This window comes from Sebastes umbrosus, chromosome 13 (assembly GCF_015220745.1).
Source record: "Sebastes umbrosus isolate fSebUmb1 chromosome 13, fSebUmb1.pri, whole genome shotgun sequence".
NCBI lineage: Eukaryota > Metazoa > Chordata > Actinopteri > Perciformes > Sebastidae > Sebastes > Sebastes umbrosus.
In genome coordinates, this window is record NC_051281.1 from 24760111 (window position 1) to 24778209 (window position 18099).

The 18099-nt window shown below is 40.0% G+C and overlaps 1 protein-coding gene across 5 annotated transcripts in view; it reads right to left on the reverse strand.

The window, feature by feature from the left end:
• col6a3 (collagen, type VI, alpha 3) overlaps positions 1-18099 on the reverse strand; it is a 35794-nt gene that overhangs the window by 12307 nt on the left and 5388 nt on the right. For 4 of the 5 annotated variants that reach the window (XM_037790250.1, XM_037790249.1, XM_037790248.1 and 1 more), the window contains exons 8-33: positions 17498-18097; positions 16640-17233; positions 15808-16407; positions 14950-15543; positions 14117-14716; positions 8582-9193; positions 7750-8373; positions 6941-7531; positions 6174-6785; positions 5677-6011; positions 4105-4183; positions 3825-3970; positions 3641-3733; positions 3487-3540; positions 3181-3252; positions 3029-3055; positions 2879-2923; positions 2624-2677; positions 2459-2521; positions 2005-2070; positions 1821-1874; positions 1689-1724; positions 1524-1586; positions 1216-1278; positions 843-905; positions 510-572 (exon numbers count right to left, since the gene is read on the reverse strand). In XM_037790250.1, the coding sequence (XP_037646178.1) occupies positions 510-572; positions 843-905; positions 1216-1278; positions 1524-1586; positions 1689-1724; positions 1821-1874; positions 2005-2070; positions 2459-2521; positions 2624-2677; positions 2879-2923; positions 3029-3055; positions 3181-3252; positions 3487-3540; positions 3641-3733; positions 3825-3970; positions 4105-4183; positions 5677-6011; positions 6174-6785; positions 6941-7531; positions 7750-8373; positions 8582-9193; positions 14117-14716; positions 14950-15543; positions 15808-16407; positions 16640-17233; positions 17498-18097 (6803 nt within the window). The remainder of the gene's footprint in view (positions 1-509; positions 573-842; positions 906-1215; positions 1279-1523; positions 1587-1688; positions 1725-1820; positions 1875-2004; positions 2071-2458; positions 2522-2623; positions 2678-2878; positions 2924-3028; positions 3056-3180; positions 3253-3486; positions 3541-3640; positions 3734-3824; positions 3971-4104; positions 4184-5676; positions 6012-6173; positions 6786-6940; positions 7532-7749; positions 8374-8581; positions 9194-14116; positions 14717-14949; positions 15544-15807; positions 16408-16639; positions 17234-17497; positions 18098-18099) is intronic. The other variant, XM_037790251.1, reaches the window with a different exon arrangement.

An 18099-nucleotide genomic window follows, 5' to 3' on the forward strand; every position in this document is an offset into this window, starting at 1 on the left:
ATTTGTATCCAGCTGCATACATGCTTGGTAGTTAACAGGAAACATGCGCAACACCCTCCCTCTCCCCTCTCCCAGCATACTGTAACAGTGCTGTTACGTGATACTAAGCAATGTTATGGTACTCATTCAAGACAGAACACATTGAATACGATCCTTCTCAGCAAAACCCACCAATTCCTTAATTAAAAACACACCACATACATTCTCTGATATTAAAGACACAGCAACATAACAGCACACATGGCAGTGATGCAAAGAATAGCCTCTTCGACTTGTAGCCTGAGGCAGAACTTCTCCTGCCAGGGCGTTCTCTTTCACAAGGACAATTATTGTGAAGATTACCTAATAACCCTCTACTGTATTATAAAATATAGACATTTGGTATCCTAAACAATATGACACACCATGTAAGTCTGATATCTTGGAGAGTGGAAAGTTTTTTGTTGTTGCTCATTTTTCACCAGTTTTACAGTACGGTACATGCAAAGAAGATACAGTTTCATTCTTACAGACTCTCCACGGGGACCAAGAGGTCCAATACCACCCTTAGGTCCTGGCTCTCCTGGCTCTCCCTACAAAGACACAGAGATAGCCAGATAAAGATGATGACACAGAGACATAAATAGTTAAAGATTCAAAGAGAATGTCAAGGCTACGAATTAAAATAATGTTTTTAAGCTATCGGGTCAGTTTCTATAGATTTAATTAAGTCACTATGCTTTTGTTGCAGTATATCTCAAGCAGAGCCTTGATGCTTTCTCATAGCGCTTTCATGTTTGCTCAAATAAACAAGCCTGTTATGGAAGATCCAAAGCCATGCCAAATTATGCTCCACTCAATACCTTGCGACCAAGAGATGCTCTTCTACCCTTTTCTCCAGCGGGACCTGGACTACCTCCGGGACCCTAGAAAACAAAACATTAGGACATTAAAAGACATACCTTTTCTCAAAATGAAGTACATCGCGCATATCATTTTCAGCTAGTTAAACCAGTGTGCCATTGCAGTTGCAATGTGTGGTAGACACAATTTATTGCTTTATTTGGGAAATGAGATTTTAATGTGTCTGCTCTGTGTTCCCTATCTGCATTTTACCATTTAAAACTGATTCATAAATATATATATATGACTTAACTGGAATAAATAGGTATTTAATATGTTACAGACATAGCTAAATGTTTGATTAAATAATAAAACCTTAACAGGTTCACTCACTCTGGGTCCAGGGTTTCCATCTTCTCCTCTGGTTCCTGGTGAATGTTTTGGTCCAGGTGGACCCTGTAAAAAGACAAACCAGACGTCGATGATGCACCAGTTTCTTGCATATTAGAGCTGGTCTTCCAGCTATCTAATAGATATACGCCAGTCACAGTCCAGTCAAAACAATTTGTCGTATTGCTAATGTGGCCAAGAAAAGTATTAACAATAATGACAACATCCACTGTAATACATTTTGCGTTTTGGCAAGTGCATTTGTAGATTGAATAGTCTGCCAAATGTTGTGAAAAGAATGACAAACTTACTCTAGATCCTCCAATACCAGGCTCTCCCTGAACACCTGCAGATCCTGGCTTTCCGGGAATTCCCTTTAATGACATGCAGGCATCAAAATGTTACTATTACTGCCATTACAAGAGTAACTGCAATAAGTATTAAACAATGTATGTTATCACCAAAACAGGACTTACAGCCTTTCCAGGTGGGCCTCGTCTGCCATCAGGTCCCTAAGGAAGTGGGAGTAGAAACAAGTCTTGATTAGCAAAAAACAATGGTAAAACAGTATTTAGCAAAGATAATGAAGAGATGGCAAAATTGTTTACCCCTCTACCGAGTTCACCGGGGCCTCCTTTCTTTCCATCCTCACCAGGCTCTCCCTATCATTTCAAAGCAGACATCACAATAAAACAAACGCATACAAACACAACCAACCATGTCATGTTGAAAATGCATTGGCAGGATGGATCTTTTTTCTATAGCAATACAATGTGTGAAAGAGGACATTACCGCAGGTCCAGCATCACCGGGGTCTCCTTTAGGTCCTGCGCGGTTGTTATCTTGTCCACTTGTACCCTATTAGACAGATATCTCTTTTTCATTTCTGCTACATTCAAATACCCTAAAACACTGATCAAGAGCACATTCTTATGTATACAAACTGTTTGGGAGAGCGATAACAGGCTGAAGGAGGGATGTATACAATCACATACTAAATGATCAGACACTGCAATCTTTTACCACTGGCCAATGTTTGGAGCCTTGCTCAATGGCATTAGAACAGGCAATTAGTAACTTTCACTCTATCACATACTGGGTAGGTATACAAACACTCAACAAGTAATGCACATAATATTCCTCTATAATCAGTCAAAATCAGTTCAGGAATCCATGTTCAAAACAATATGTTATTTTATAACTTCAGACAGTAAATGGCACTATAATCACTTTTCATAATACTCACAGGGTCTCCTCTGATTCCAATTTCTCCTCCGTCTCCTGCTTGTCCTTTGGTACCTTTGGGACCCTAAAAGCAATAAATATGTTTAGTGAGCATTTATCAGCACTAGCCATTTTAAAGAAAAAAGTAGAAAAAAAGAAAAGCCAAAAATCGCATCCAGCCACTCACTCTTCTGCCAGGGTTTCCTCTGTCTCCTGGGGGTCCAGCCACTCCACTTTTGCCCTGAAAATATACAGAAGATGTCAATTAAAGTCCACAATCATGCATAAACTAAAGCACATTCACATGTGTTTGTCACATAAACACATTGGTGGGACTCGCCACACAGCTTAAGACAAGAAGCAATTGTACATGAATCATGATGATTTATCACATATTAAAGACATGGACTGAATGACAAAATGTAATATAACACACGCTTACCTCTTCTCCATTGATGCCGTCAAGCCCAATTTCTCCAAATTCACCCTGCAACACAATAGTAGTTGGTTAGGTAATCTGTGCATTAGCCTTCTTTCTGACAGCTTTATCTAATACTGAAGACTTTATTAAAAAAGAAAGAAAAATACTCACCTTTTCTCCTGAGTACCCACGAGAACCCTGAACAAAAGAAAAAAACAATGTTTCACTACTGTATTAAATAAAAAAAATAAAAAACAAGAATATTGTCAATTTAAAGTAACACATAAGTTTGTGTTGAAGGTTAAAGTTAATAAAGCCTTTACCTTGACACCTCTTTGTCCAGGACATCCCTGGAATCCCTGAGTTCCATTCACACCAGGAGGACCTCTCTCTCCCTGTCATTACAAAATAAAGACAATTGAATATGTTGACCAAATAAAGGAGGGATACAATATAAGGAACATGAAGTGCTGGAAAACAAAAATAACATCAAAAGTTGTCGCTGAACTTCTTGAGAACAAAAAATATGGTTAAACATGTTATAGATAAGGACAGTTTACAGCAGAAAGTCTCTTATGGAAACATTGTCAGACTGTGACTACATACGTAAGCAAGGCATTCATACTTACAGGTCCACCCTCATCTCCAGGATGTCCTTGGCTTCCTGGTGATCCTGGGCCACCCTGAAAGACAAAACAAAAAAGTATTAGCCTCACTTCTTTTCTGGTATAATTAAAGGCAAGGTGTCAAAACAATATATTTTCTTTTTTTGACAGTGGATACCTTATCCCCTGAGAATCCAACTGCTCCTCGGTCTCCTCTGGTGCCAATGCATTTGCATGGCACTGCACAGCACTCCCTCTCTGCAATATTGTCCTACGCAGCAAAAGAAAACAAATGAATTAAGCAATTCAAGGGGAAAAAAGGAAGCTCATGAAAGTCTTCTGTCTGACTGATTAGTACTCACCAGTTCTTCCATTAGCTCATAGTCCAAGTCCATGATGTTGAGCCGTAGGGGTCTGGTGTACCTGAATCCACGACCGAATTCCAGCAGCAAAGCCTCCTCAAATTTGGGCACCCGCTCTAGCCCGACCAGGATGAAACTGTTCACTCCTGTTTTGCACATATAAGAGTTTCAGGAACATTAATTACCTCTTAATATGATATTTCTATGATACATATGATGGTGGCTTGGTGGGGTTTAAGGATAGATATGAAGGGCAGTTTGTACTGTATTATCTTTTTACCTGATACCCGAAGCTCCTCAACTTGCGTTTTTAATTCAGCATATGGGGCATCAATACCATCAGTAAGATGAACGACAACCTTCAGGGGAAAAACACAATTCAGTTTCATACTGTTTTACATTTTCCATGAGTCTTTTCATTAGTAAGTTTAAACTAAGTATGTCCAGTTTTTTGGCTGTAATCTTGATCCAAGTCCTTTAATATTTGGTATGCGCCAATACAGAGTTTGATCCTATACTTTTATTGACCTGAATGTTGATTAATTATCTTTGAATGTTGAATAATTTTTTTCATGAGCTAATTGATCCAAGTACAGAAAGTTCTGGTTCAAAAACTATTATGTTGATCATCTTAAATTATTGATATGAATGTAGATTAGCTGAGAGAATGTGACCCCTGAAATTGACGTGACACAATCCGCTAGAGAGAATAAATATTACCCTGTTGTTGGAACCTAAGAAACACTCAGTCCGCTCCAACTGTACAGTGGTGTTACAGAGTGGAGGTACTTCCCTCACAAACTATCTAACAGACAAATTCAACACAAGTACAGCTCAATGTGCTCTACAAAAAGGCCTCAATAACCACCAGAGTCCACCTGACAGATTTTTTGCCATTTAGAATTTTTTGAAAAACACATTTTTTACATTTTCTCCTAAAATGTGAATCCAATTGCTACCAAATTGTGTGTGGATCATTATTGGAGTAAGCTCATCAAAAAATATTAAAAGCTTGTTGATATCGCATTCCATTTTGAAGATAATAACCAATGAACTTCACAAAAGGCAGGGCTTATCAGGAAATTGGCCATAATTAATTGACCAATAGTCAAATCATAATAAATCTTGGTAGATATCTTCAGAACATGTTTGGGTACAGGCCCTCCAAAGCATTTTGAGCTCAACCCATGGGGGGTGCCACAAGTACTAAAAATGTGTATCTCCAAACCTGGTGGTTAGGGTGCAAATGCTCTGGGGGCAAGTATTAACCAAGATAACGGTCTCAAAAATGTGTGTGGCATAACACAAATCAGACTATACATCAGGAATTGTTTGTCCACTCAATACAAAACTCAGAGGATATGTTTCATAACAATGTTGAACCAGGTGCGTAAAGCTACTTTGAAATCGCTGAAAAGGGGGCATCACCAGGTCCAAACATGTGCATGGCCCTGAAGCATATTTGTCCATAAATTAATGAGAGTTCATCATCAAACTTGCTGAATATTTTTAAATAAACTGTTGAAACATTTTCCCAAATTGCCAAGATATATGACTGGTCAGACTCTGAGTGTACTATTATTGAAAGGCTGTATATATTGAAATGATGAAACAAGTGTGTGATTGGTCTCACTTCTACTATACAGAATTAAATCAGCTGAAGTGACTTTGCTCAACTTTGTGAAGCCCAAAACCTGCTCATAGCTGCTTGCAGCTTTGATTTAGTCAATTAAGCTACTTCTTTCTGTTTAGTGAAAAAAGGGTTCAACCCGCAAATTGCCGCTTGCTGCTATAATTTCCAATGTTATTTTATCTCTAGACATCTCTAGTTTAAACTGTTTCAGTAACTAACCTTGACAACGTCATCCTGTCTGGTTTTGAACCTATTGGTGTAAGCTGAGATGGTCTTGCCATTGAGGACAAAGGGGCCACGACTCCGTAGGGCTTTGAAGGCCTCAATGAGCACATCAGCATTGTCTGTGAAGTCCAGCTGGACAGGCTCAGAGGCTGAGTCCATGGCCAGCATGCCCACTTGCACAGAGGGTATCTGTCCAGATGAGCAACTGATAGCTGCCATTTTGGAAATCCTCTGCAGAATGCCTTCGACCTTCTTCTGGAGGTTTGTCTGAGCACTGAAGATGTTCTGGGCAGAAACATCAAAACCCACCAACACCTCTATGCTGCAGGCTGTAAAAGAGAGCATGGCTTTTCTTTTAGGTGTTTTTTTTGTTTTTTAATCATAGCAAACATCTGGAAACTAAAACTTTTAATTATACGTTGTAAACTAAATGTGAAACAGCTCAGCAATAAAGTACATTAGCAAGAAAAAAATAATACTATGTCTCTTACTTTTAGGAGTTTCTTGCACACCAACACACAGCTTCCCTTTCACTTCATCATCCAAAGTCTCCAGGATTTGCTCAGTGAGCTCTGAAAGTTCCCGGAAGGTGCTTGCCCGAGCCACAGTGGAGGACTCACTTGCTAGGTCTTCTAACTCATTCTCAATGTCGCCCACTCCTACAGCAAAGACTCTCACACCTTTTTTCTTCAGACCAAGGGCTGCTGTTTTGCCATCATCAGCTGAGCGTCCTCCAGTGAAAACCATTAGGATCTGAGGAGTGCCCTCATCCATCCTACTGCCTTTATCTTTGGTAAAGTGAACATCTTGAATGTGACGAATGGCTGCACCAGTGTTGATTCTCCGTCCACCTTTGTACTCTGCTCGGTCAATGGCATCTAGAATGCCTTGCCTGTTCTGATATGTATTGAGGTAGAAGACATCAGTCACATCTGTGGCATAATGTGCCAGGCCAATCCGCAGGTTGTCTCTCTCGGTGAAGAACAGATCAATTAGGCTGTTGATAAACACCATCACTTCTTTGAAGTTGTCCCTTCCCAAGTTAATGGAGCCATCCACCAAAAACACTATGTCAGCCTTTTTGGGTGGAGGCAGGCCAGATGCTGTGAGAAGGAAGATGAGATAATGATGAGGACAGGGTAGAGACGGGTGAAAATAGTGACTCATTAGATTTTAGTATTGTTAGATCATATTTAGGTAAAATTATTAGATAGTTATCTAAGTATCTGTAATATGTGTACATTTTACAACAACTTACAAGGATCTGTGGGTGGTTCCACAGGGATAGTCCCACTCAACCTGTCAATAACCCCTTGCCGGATTGTTGGCAGGCCAGGGAAGTCAGAAACCTCGAGAACATCATCTTCGGTGGTGGCAATTTGGGTTAGCTGCCTTTTTTCAGCACCAGCAGCTCCAACACCAATGCAGTTGACCCGGGCGCCCTTAAGCAGAGGTCCATAGATGGAAACATCTTGGGGGGAACGTCCGCCTGTTAGAACCACAAGATGCTGGGAGGCATCTGCTAGACGAACACCAGCAGCGGGTTTTAACTCATTCTGCATAACATACTCTATGGCATCAGCCAGATTTGATGACCGGCCACCGATCTGACGAAGTCTTTGGATAGCAGAGACAACAGCTGGTTTGTTGTTGTGAGTGATGAGTGAGAACTCTGTTTTGACTCTGTCTGCATACTGGACAACACCCACACGCACTTGATCAAGCTGCACATCGAGTTGTTTGACAATGTTGAGGATGAAGTCACGGATATGTGCAATGCCAGCAGTACCTGTATTGTCTGAGCCATCAATAAGGAAGATAATGTCCTTTTTCCCAAGATCAAGGTTGCCTGCAAAATAAGCACAACAAAGAGAAAGGGAGATATGTTTTATCTTAATATATATAAGATAAAGTCTGATGCATATAAAACAATCTACTACTTTTTTTCAATTATATGAGGAATATAAAACAATGCTAAAAAGCAAATGATGAAAACATCTTTCAGTTATTGTGTTGAGCATTTACAACTTGAAGTTAACCTTTAATATATGAGATAGTAGTTCTTACCTAAGTCCACTGAGGGAGGAACATAACTATCGATGATATCAGTGGTGGATATTGTTTTGACTGAATCAATGAGCTGCGACTCCACTCTTGGAAGCTGCTGGAAACTTGGAACGGTATATACCAGTTCAGGCTTCAGGGCAATCTGTCTCAGTTCATCAGGGTCTGCATTCCTTGAACCAATGGCAAGAGGTGCAACCTGGTTTCTCTTAAGTTGGTCAGCCGCAGTGGATACATCATCTGCAGATTTGCCACCTGTAACTAGAATGAGGAACTGAGGCACACCATCTTCAATGCGGCTTCCCGCTGACCTCTGGTAGATGTTTCTGTAGACCCACTCAAGAGCACGACCTGTGTTTAGACGGTTCCCACCTTTGCTTTTAAGTCTCATTACAGCCTGGCGTACCTCATCTTTGGTGGAGAATTCATTCAGAAGAAATTCTTGCTTTGGGTCATCACTGTACTGTACCACTGAAATTCGGACCTTATCCAGTCCTACATCCAGCTTCTCCACGACTCTTTTTATCATTTCACGGATGGAAGGGAACTCACTACGCACCGCTGTTGTGCCATCAATTAGAAATACGACATCCCTCTTTTCTCCTCCCGTGGGTGCTGGTGGGATTACTGCTCAAAAAGAATGCAAGCACAGAAACAAGGTATGATTACTAACTACAGAGTTTCTAATAGGTATTGAGGACATACAGTATGACTGAGAAAGTCATGTATCATGTAAAGAGTAAATCACAGACACTGTAGTAAAGAGGAGTCGGGTGTGTGAGAATGTTTTTAGACTGTAAATCATCTTTTAAACAATTGAATTGAGTAAAATTACCATCAGTGCTTGGGAATACTGGACGCATCCTGGCGATGTCATCATCTGACAGCTCAGTGAGAGTGGTGATTAAGTTTTCTTGGACTGTGTACAGGCCAGGGAGATCATCTATAGAGTAGGCAAAGTTAGGCACGTATGACACCACCTGGAGCTCTGTAGGGTTAACATCCCTGGTCCCAATGCTGAAGGGAAGAACTCTAGATTTTTTGAGGGAAGATGCTGCACTACTGATGTCATCTGTTGAAGACCCACTGGAGACAACAATTACAAACTGCGGTACACCTTCTTGCTTCCTGCTACCACGTGCCGCTGTCAGAACATCCTGACTGACAAACTGCAAGGCCTGACCCAGGTTACGTTGTCTTCCTCGTCGCTGCCTCATTCCCCTGACGGCATTCAAAACACCTTCTTTGGTTGTATGTGTGTTCAAAAACATGTCAGCCTGAGCAAAGTCACCATACTGGACCACGCCAATCCGGATCTTATTCTCGCCCACATTCAGACTCTCCACGACCCTACGGATAAACTCCTGGATGATAGGAAATTCCCGTCCAACACCATCAGATCCATCAACAAGGAAAACGACATCCTTCCGGGGTCCCTGCGTCTCAGCTGAAAGAGAGGAAAAAGGCATTATTATAACATAAGTCATCAAAATATGAAAGAAATGGTCAAAGGAATATTACAGTAGCAATTATACACCAATGTATGATAGCCTTTTAACATACTGTTGGACTCTGTTCAGATTTCTTGATTTGATAAGAGGGAGAAAAGTTTAGCCCATAATTTGTTCCTAAGCCATACAGTATGTTTTCTTGCCAAATGTGTGGTAATCGGGTGCATATTCAGGAGGCCATTTACATTTTTTCCAAACTTTTCATCTTGCAATGAACTGTCCTTTATTGCAAAATGACCCTGTAAAGTGTGGTGAAAAGTGTCTGCTTCTAGCATAAAATTCAGATGAAAATGAATGAAAGTTATATTGGTTAAAAAAAAATAACTACTACTGAATATAATGGATGTCAGAAGAAGTTTGTTATATCCAGCCTACATATCACAACCTCATTTTCATTATTTCCTACTGTAAAACATCCACACAGACAAATCTGATCCTGGCAGCAGGAAGGCAGATCAACTAGAAATCTACAACAAGCTGTTTTGATGATGACATTTCTGACACTAAAAATTCCTAAAACCCACTTAAAACTCCTATTCTCTTAACAGGGGCTGATGATGATGTTAATACATAACTTCTATTTGACATGCTTTGCAGTAGTTTCTTCAGTGTATTTAGAGTGAGTGAGAGTAATGAATTGTATGTTAATGCAAGATCTATTATTTCAGTTTTTCCATTTATTGTATCTATGAGCTCGAGCTAATTCTTTAGAAACAACAACTTTCTTCAAAGTCTAGACTGGCTCCAAATGTATCTAGATCCCAGATTATTAATAATTAATACATGGATCAGATTCCCTCTGCCAAATATGGATATCAACACAGCAACTCTATTATACCTTAAAACATTCTTTAACTTGATCATAAACCGTTTCAAGAATGCTATACTTTATTTAATTTTGTGCATGCTACTTGCTATCTCTCTACTGTTGCATATTTGTTATTTACCAGAGATGCACAATATATTGAAGGCACATTTTATCATCATTACCAAACTTTAGATTACTCCTTGGAACAAGACAAGGTTCACCCTTTTTTGGATCCATCAGCAGCAGCAATAAGACAGAATAATAGCATCATTGGCATCTCCACAGATACTACAATCCACAACATAAGTCTTTATACAGATGATGTAATCTTATTCCTTCAAAATCCAACCAAATCTCTCACTGAAATAACAAAAGTCATCACCTCATTCTTTAATATGTATCTGACTATTCAATCAATTGGACCAAATCAACTATTTTACCAGTCTATGGAAAGAAAGGAGAATATCAGTTATCATACAGGCAAATTTCTCACCGGTGATATAATCTATTTAGGGGTTAACATATCTCCAAGACTATCAGAATTATTTCATCTAAACCATACACCTCTGTTAAAAAGCATTGAAGAAGATCTCACACGCTGAACAACGCACCCCTTAACACTTATCGGATGAATCAATACCATAAAATTGTAATCTTACCAAAAATCTACTCTGTTTAACATGATCCACATCCAATCAATCCAACATCCAACTGGCTTAAAAATCTGGACCTATTTATTACGCAATTCTACTGCGAAAGCAAAAAAAAGAAATAACAATAAAAGTGACAACCCTTCCAAAATCAAAAACTTTAGGAGGACTAGAAGCTCCAAATTTTCACCAACACTACATAGCGAATCAACTGACATACATCACCACATGGCTTCACTCAACCCCACCCCGCCAGCCATGGTTAGACATTGAGCAAACAGCATGTGAAGAATTATCAATCCAAGACCTGCCCTTCCTTTCCAAATCCACCACAAAACAAAACTGCTTTACCTACCTCACCATTAACAATACTCTCCAAGCCTGGTGGAAAGAAAATAATATGTAATGAAAATATCACATTTAGTCCATTCACATTAACCCAACTTTGGCAAATCCCAGATATCAGAATGAATTAACCAACCAATAAAATGCAAAAAAAAATGCACCTCCATCATCTCTTTACAAATAACTCTATCATCCTGTTAAACGATAAATTCAACATAGGCAAAGAACAATATTTACAGTATACCCAAAAATGAAACTCTATCAAAGCAAAAATGGAAATAATCAATAACCCCCTGAGCCCATCCCAAATAATGAATTAATTAAATCTACCATAGCAAATACCCCAAAACAACTCTCCAAATTTTACAAAATCTTATCTGCATCATATCTTTACCAATAGAAAAATGGAAAAAGGACCTCAATATCAATCCAGATAACAACTTCTGGACATAAATCTGTCAATCTACCTTTCAATCGTCCAGATATATCAATTTACAACTGATCAAGATAATACACTGCACACATCTCACAGGCCACAAAATGCACGCAATGGGATTTACTAATTCCCTGTACTGCACACGTTGTGGACTTGGCACCCACAACAATTACCTGCACAACGTCTGGTCCTACCCCTTAGTTCAAAGCCTTTAGAAAGACATAACAACTAAACTCTCAGAATTTTTTGCATGGAACATCCCACTATCTCCATCCTTCTGCCTTCTTGGCGACCTGTCAGACTTAATAACACCAAGCAATACATCTTTGCTTGTGGTGCTATCGCCAAGAAAACTATTTTCCTCAATTGGAAATCCAAACATCTACTCTTAATTGTCCATAAAATAATGGTTGAGCCTCCTCTCGGGACATATATCATGAGAGCAAGTCTCTGCCAAACAAAGTAATCAAATCACGGAATTAAATAAAAAACTCTCATGTCTGATCCTGCCTCTGAATCTGCCGGTGACTATCATCTTCATGTTACAATTCCACCCCTTACCCATACCCCATTTTAAACGGTTAAAAAAGAAGAAAGTGAAAAAAGGGCCTTATTTTCTATAACTCTGTTCACTGTCTACAGCTCATTGCTTTCCATCATTGCCCCTTCTTATTTTTATTTTTTTTATTTTTGAAAGTAATATTGTTATATTTATGACTAATATTATGATTATTATTAGTATTATCACTTATCTTTTCCTTCATTGGCTACTAATTTGAAAAAGAACAAAAGCAAAGTAGATTTAGTTCTCCGATGAGGGCCAAAAAAAAAAGATGAATAAATGGATTTTAACCTTTTGTTTGATAATTACATAGAAACATTATATATACAGTATTTACATCTTTCCTTGTGCTGTAATGTTAAAATAATGGTTCTACTTTGAATAGGAGAAGAACTTTATATTTGTCTTTTCACTTTTATGGAGTACAGCTTTTTTGTCTCTATTATGAATACAAAGAAAAATTAATAGGATTAAAAAGAACATTAAGAGAATTAATGAGATGAAAGAGAATGGAAAGAATGCGGTTCAAAAAGGTCCTTGTATGAGTTTCTGAGATGAACGCTGCAACTTTTCCCCGTGTATTATCAAGACTCAGACTCAAGAATATGATGGATGAAAACAGCCATTATTTGAATAAGTAAATGACTCAATAAATAAATAAATAAATACATATATAAATAAAATAATAAAGCAGTAAATGCATCAAATAAATATGCAGGTTAATAAATAAATATTAAAAAAACATGTATAACTAATAAAATCTATAAATGTGCACATCAATAGAAAATAAATTAAATAACTTATTTATTTGACATTATTTTGTATTCAAATATTTTTACATTTAATTATTTCCCAATAATTATAATAATAATAACTCCTATTATTTATTCATTTATATATTTATTTATTTATGCTTGCAAACATTTTCGTATTTTTTCACCCATATGTTAATGAAGGGTTGTTTCTTGATGGTGTCACTTATCAGCTATTGGTTAATGTATTTGAGAGTTCACAGTTCAATTGTACTTGTGACACCACCTACATTAACATATGGGTGAAGAAATGCAGAATTAAATAAAAAGGTAAATGAAAAAATAGGGAAATACATAAAAACATGAAAGAATAAATTGGGAAATAATTAAATACGAAAATTAAAGAAAAACAAATGTCAAAAGAATATATATTATTCATTTATTTTTCTATTTCTATTATATTTATTTATTTTCAAATTCATTTGAACATTTATTTCATATTAGAACTGGACAGCTAGGGTTTCTCTCCTACTCTTTGAACAATATTTTCAATAGCTGGAAATCCAGTTTGTGTACCATCAGATCTATTCAACAAGAAGACAACATCCCTTCCTGTTGGCTTTCTCTCCACTAGGGAACATAGAATTTTAGACAAATTTAGGTTCATGTGTAAAACTTCCCTGTAAAAAAGTCAGATGACGAAAGCTAACATCTATGTTTAAAACAATTACTCTATTAATGTTGGCAAAACTGCTTTATCATCGTGGCACAGGTTGACCTGAGCTTACTGAAATATACTTCAATACAGGTCAATTTACATCCTACACTGATCTCCAAAATATCCTCGCTTGTGGTGTATGTTTTCAGATCGAAATGGACCTCTGCATCTCTGCTGTACTGGACTACAGAGACACGGTCTTTGTTTTCTCCCACATTGAGTTTCTCCACCACTTTCTCCACAAAATCACGCATGGCAGGGAAGCCGTTCCGTGTGCTATCAGAACCATCCAGAAGGAATACAATATCCTTTTTGGCAGTGTCAACTGAGAAAAGAGAGGAAGACAAAAAATAAAAACCTTTGAAGAAAGTACGCTGGTGAACTAATCACAAAGTGGTGGGCTATTTTTGAAAGCACGTAGCACAGCCTACTTCAATTTTAAATAGTGGGCAAGCACACCACCACCACCTCTATTTAAATGCACACATGAAGCTAAACAGGTATTACACTTAATTTATTTCACTCAGTGTAGGTGAAACAAGTCAGATAGCCTTTCAGGCCAGCAAGAAGCCATGCTTGTTAACATACCAAGCACAGTTGGTGATTCTGGGGTGACGTCAATAACCACAGCCTCCACGGAGGACTGAAGTTGCTGTAGGATACGGGGAAGGTCAGTGAATTCAGACACAGACAGAGCAGAATTGGCGTCATGGGATATTTTCTGCAGTTCTCTGCTATCAGAGTTCCTGGTTCCAATTGCAAAGGTCAAGACACCCAGCTGTTTGAGAGCAGAGGCTGGTGCATCAACACTGTCAGAAGACCTTCCACCACTTAGCAATATCAGGACTTGTGGAACTTCTTCCAGGCGCCTGCTTCCGGCAGAGGCCGTGAAGACATTATCCCTCAGGTACTGGAGAGCTGCTCCAGTGTTGAGGGGTATTCCGCCTTTGTGCCTCAAACCTCTGACAGTGTCAAGGATCTCGCCTTTTGTCGTGTACGTGTTCAGATAGAACTGGACAGCTGGATCTCTGCTGTACTGAACCACTGAGACACGATCTTTGTTGTCATCCACACTGAGTTTCTCTACTACTCTTTGGACAAAGTCTCGCATAGCTGGGAATCCACTTCTAGTACCATCAGATCCATCCAACAAGAACACAACATCCCTTCCTGTTGGCTGTCTCTCCACTAGGGAACATAGAATTTGAGACATATTTAGGTTCATGTGTCAAACTTTCCTGTGCAAAAGTCAGATGATGAAAGCTAACCTCGATGTGTACAAAGTTTACTCTATTAATGCTGGAACAACTAGGTTTGTCAAGTGGCACAGGCTGAACTGAGCTTAGTGAAATCAAACTTTAATACAGGTCAATTTGCGTACTACCCTGATCTTGGAATGTAAGAATCTGTCACTTTCTTACCAGATATTGTTGGTGTTATGGGTGTGGCCCTCATTAGCGCTGTGCTCATTATAGAGGAGAGCTGTTCTTGGACACTGGGGAGGTCAGTGAACTCAGACACTGATAGAGCGTATTTAGGGTCATATGATATTTTCTGCAGCTCTCCACTGTCAGAGTTCCTGGTTCCAATGCCAATCACAAAGATGCCCTGCTGTTTGAGAGCAGAGGCTGGAGTATCTACTTTGTCAAAAGATCTTCCACCATTTAGCAGGATCAACATCTGTGGAACACCTTGCAGGCGCCTACTCCCGGAGGAGTCTGTAAAGACGTTGTCCCTGACATATTGGAGGGCTGCCCCGGTGTTGAGGGGTCTGCCACCTCTGTGTCTCAGTCCTCTGACTGAATCCAAAATATCCTCGCTTGTGGTGTATGTTTTCAGATCGAAATGGACCTCTGCATCTCTGCTGTACTGGACTACAGAGACACGGTCTTTGTTTTCTCCCACATTGAGTTTCTCCACCACTTTCTCCACAAAATCACGCATGGCAGGGAAGCCGTTCCGTGTGCTATCAGAACCATCCAGAAGGAATACAATATCCTTTTTGGCAGTGTCAACTGAGAAAAGAGAGGAAGACAAAAAATAAAAACCTTTGAAGAAAGTACGCTGGTGAACTAATCACAAAGTGGTGGGCTATTTTTTGAAAGCACGTAGCACAGCCTACTTCAATTTTAAATAGTGGGCAAGCACACCACCACCACCTCTATTTAAATGCACACATGAAGCTAAACAGGTATTACACTTAATTTATTTCCCTCAGTGTAGGTGAAACAAGTCAGATAGCCTTTCAGGCCTGCAAGAAGCCATGCTTGTTAACATACCAAGCACAGTTGTTGATTCTGGGGAGACGTCAATAACCACAGCCTCCACGGAGGACTGAAGTTGCTGTAGGATACGGGGAAGGTCAGTGAATTCAGACACAGACATAGAAGAATTGGCATCATGGGATATTTTCTGCAGTTCTCTGCTATCAGAGTTCCTGGTTCCAATTGCAAAGGTCAAGACACCCAGCTGTTTGAGAGCAGAGGCTGGTGCATCAACACTGTCAGAAGACCTTCCACCACTTAGCAATATCAGGACTTGTGGAACTTCTTCCAGGCGCCTGCTTCCGGCAGAGGCCGTGAAGACATTATCCCTCAGGTACTGGAGAGCTGCTCCAGTGTTGAGGGGTATTCCGCCTTTGTGCCTCAAACCTCTGACAGTGTCAAGGATCTCGCCTTTTGTCGTGTACGTGTTCAGATAGAACTGGACAGCTGGATCTCTGCTGTACTGAACCACTGAGACACGATCTTTGTTGTCATCCACACTGAGTTTCTCTACTACTCTTTGGACAAAGTCTCGCATAGCTGGGAATCCACTTCTAGTACCATCAGATCCATCCAACAAGAACACAACATCCCTTCCTGTTGGCTGTCTCTCCACTAGGGAACATAGAATTTGAGACATATTTAGGTTCATGTGTCAAACTTTCCTGTGCAAAAGTCAGATGATGAAAGCTAACCTCGATGTGTACAAAGTTTACACTATTAATGCTGGAACAACAGGTTTGTCAAAGTGGCACAGGCTGAACTGAGCTTAGTGAAACAAACTTTAATACAGGTCAATTTGCGTACTACCCTGATCTTGGAATGTAAGAATCTGTCACTTTCTTACCAGATATTGTTGGTGTTATGGGTGTGGCCCTCATTAGCGCTGTGCTCATTATAGAGGAGAGCTGTTCTTGGACACTGGGGAGGTCAGTGAACTCAGACACTGATAGAGCATATTTAGGGTCATATGATATTTTCTGCAGCTCTCCACTGTCAGAGTTCCTGGTTCCAATGCCAATCACAAAGATGCCCTGCTGTTTGAGAGCAGAGGCTGGAGTATCTACTTTGTCAAAAGATCTTCCACCATTTAGCAGGATCAACATCTGTGGAACACCTTGCAGGCGCCTACTCCCGGAGGAGTCTGTAAAGACATTGTCCCTGACATATTGGAGGGCTGCCCCGGTGTTGAGGGGTCTGCCACCTCTGTGTCTCAGTCCTCTGACTGAATCCAAAATATCCTCGCTTGTGGTGTATGTTTTCAGATCGAAATGGACCTCTGCATCTCTGCTGTACTGGACTACAGAGACACGGTCTTTGTTTTCTCCCACATTGAGTTTCTCCACCACTTTCTCCACAAAATCACGCATGGCAGGGAAGCCGTTCCGTGTGCTATCAGAACCATCCAGAAGGAATACAATATCCTTTTTGGCAGTGTCAACTGAGAAAAGAGAGGAAGACAAAAAATAAAAACCTTTGTAGAAAGTACGCTGGTGAACTAATCACAAAGTCGTGGGCTATTTTTTGAAAGCACGTAGCACAGCCTACTTCAATTTTAAATAGTAAGCAAGCACACCACCACCACCTCTATTTAAATGCACACATGAAGCTAAACAGGTATTACACTTAATTTATTTCCCTCAGTGTAGGTGAAACAAGTCAGATAGCCTTTCAGGCCAGCAAGAAGCCATGCTTGTTAACATACCAAGCACAGTTGGTGATTCTGGGGTGACGTCAATAACCACAGCCTCCACGGAGGACTGAAGTTGCTGTAGGATACGGGGAAGGTCAGTGAATTCAGACACAGACAGAGCAGAATTGGCGTCATGGGATATTTTCTGCAGTTCTCTGCTATCAGAGTTCCTGGTTCCAATTGCAAAGGTCAAGACACCCAGCTGTTTGAGAGCAGAGGCTGGTGCATCAACACTGTCAGAAGACCTTCCACCACTTAGCAATATCAGGACTTGTGGAACTTCTTCCAGGCGCCTGCTTCCGGCAGAGGCCGTGAAGACATTATCCCTCAGGTACTGGAGAGCTGCTCCAGTGTTGAGGGGTATTCCGCCTTTGTGCCTCAAACCTCTGACAGTGTCAAGGATCTCGCCTTTTGTCGTGTACGTGTTCAGATAGAACTGGACAGCTGGATCTCTGCTGTACTGAACCACTGAGACACGATCTTTGTTGTCATCCACACTGAGTTTCTCTACTACTCTTTGGACAAAGTCTCGCATAGCTGGGAATCCACTTCTAGTACCATCAGATCCATCCAACAAGAACACAACATCCCTTCCTGTTGGCTGTCTCTCCACT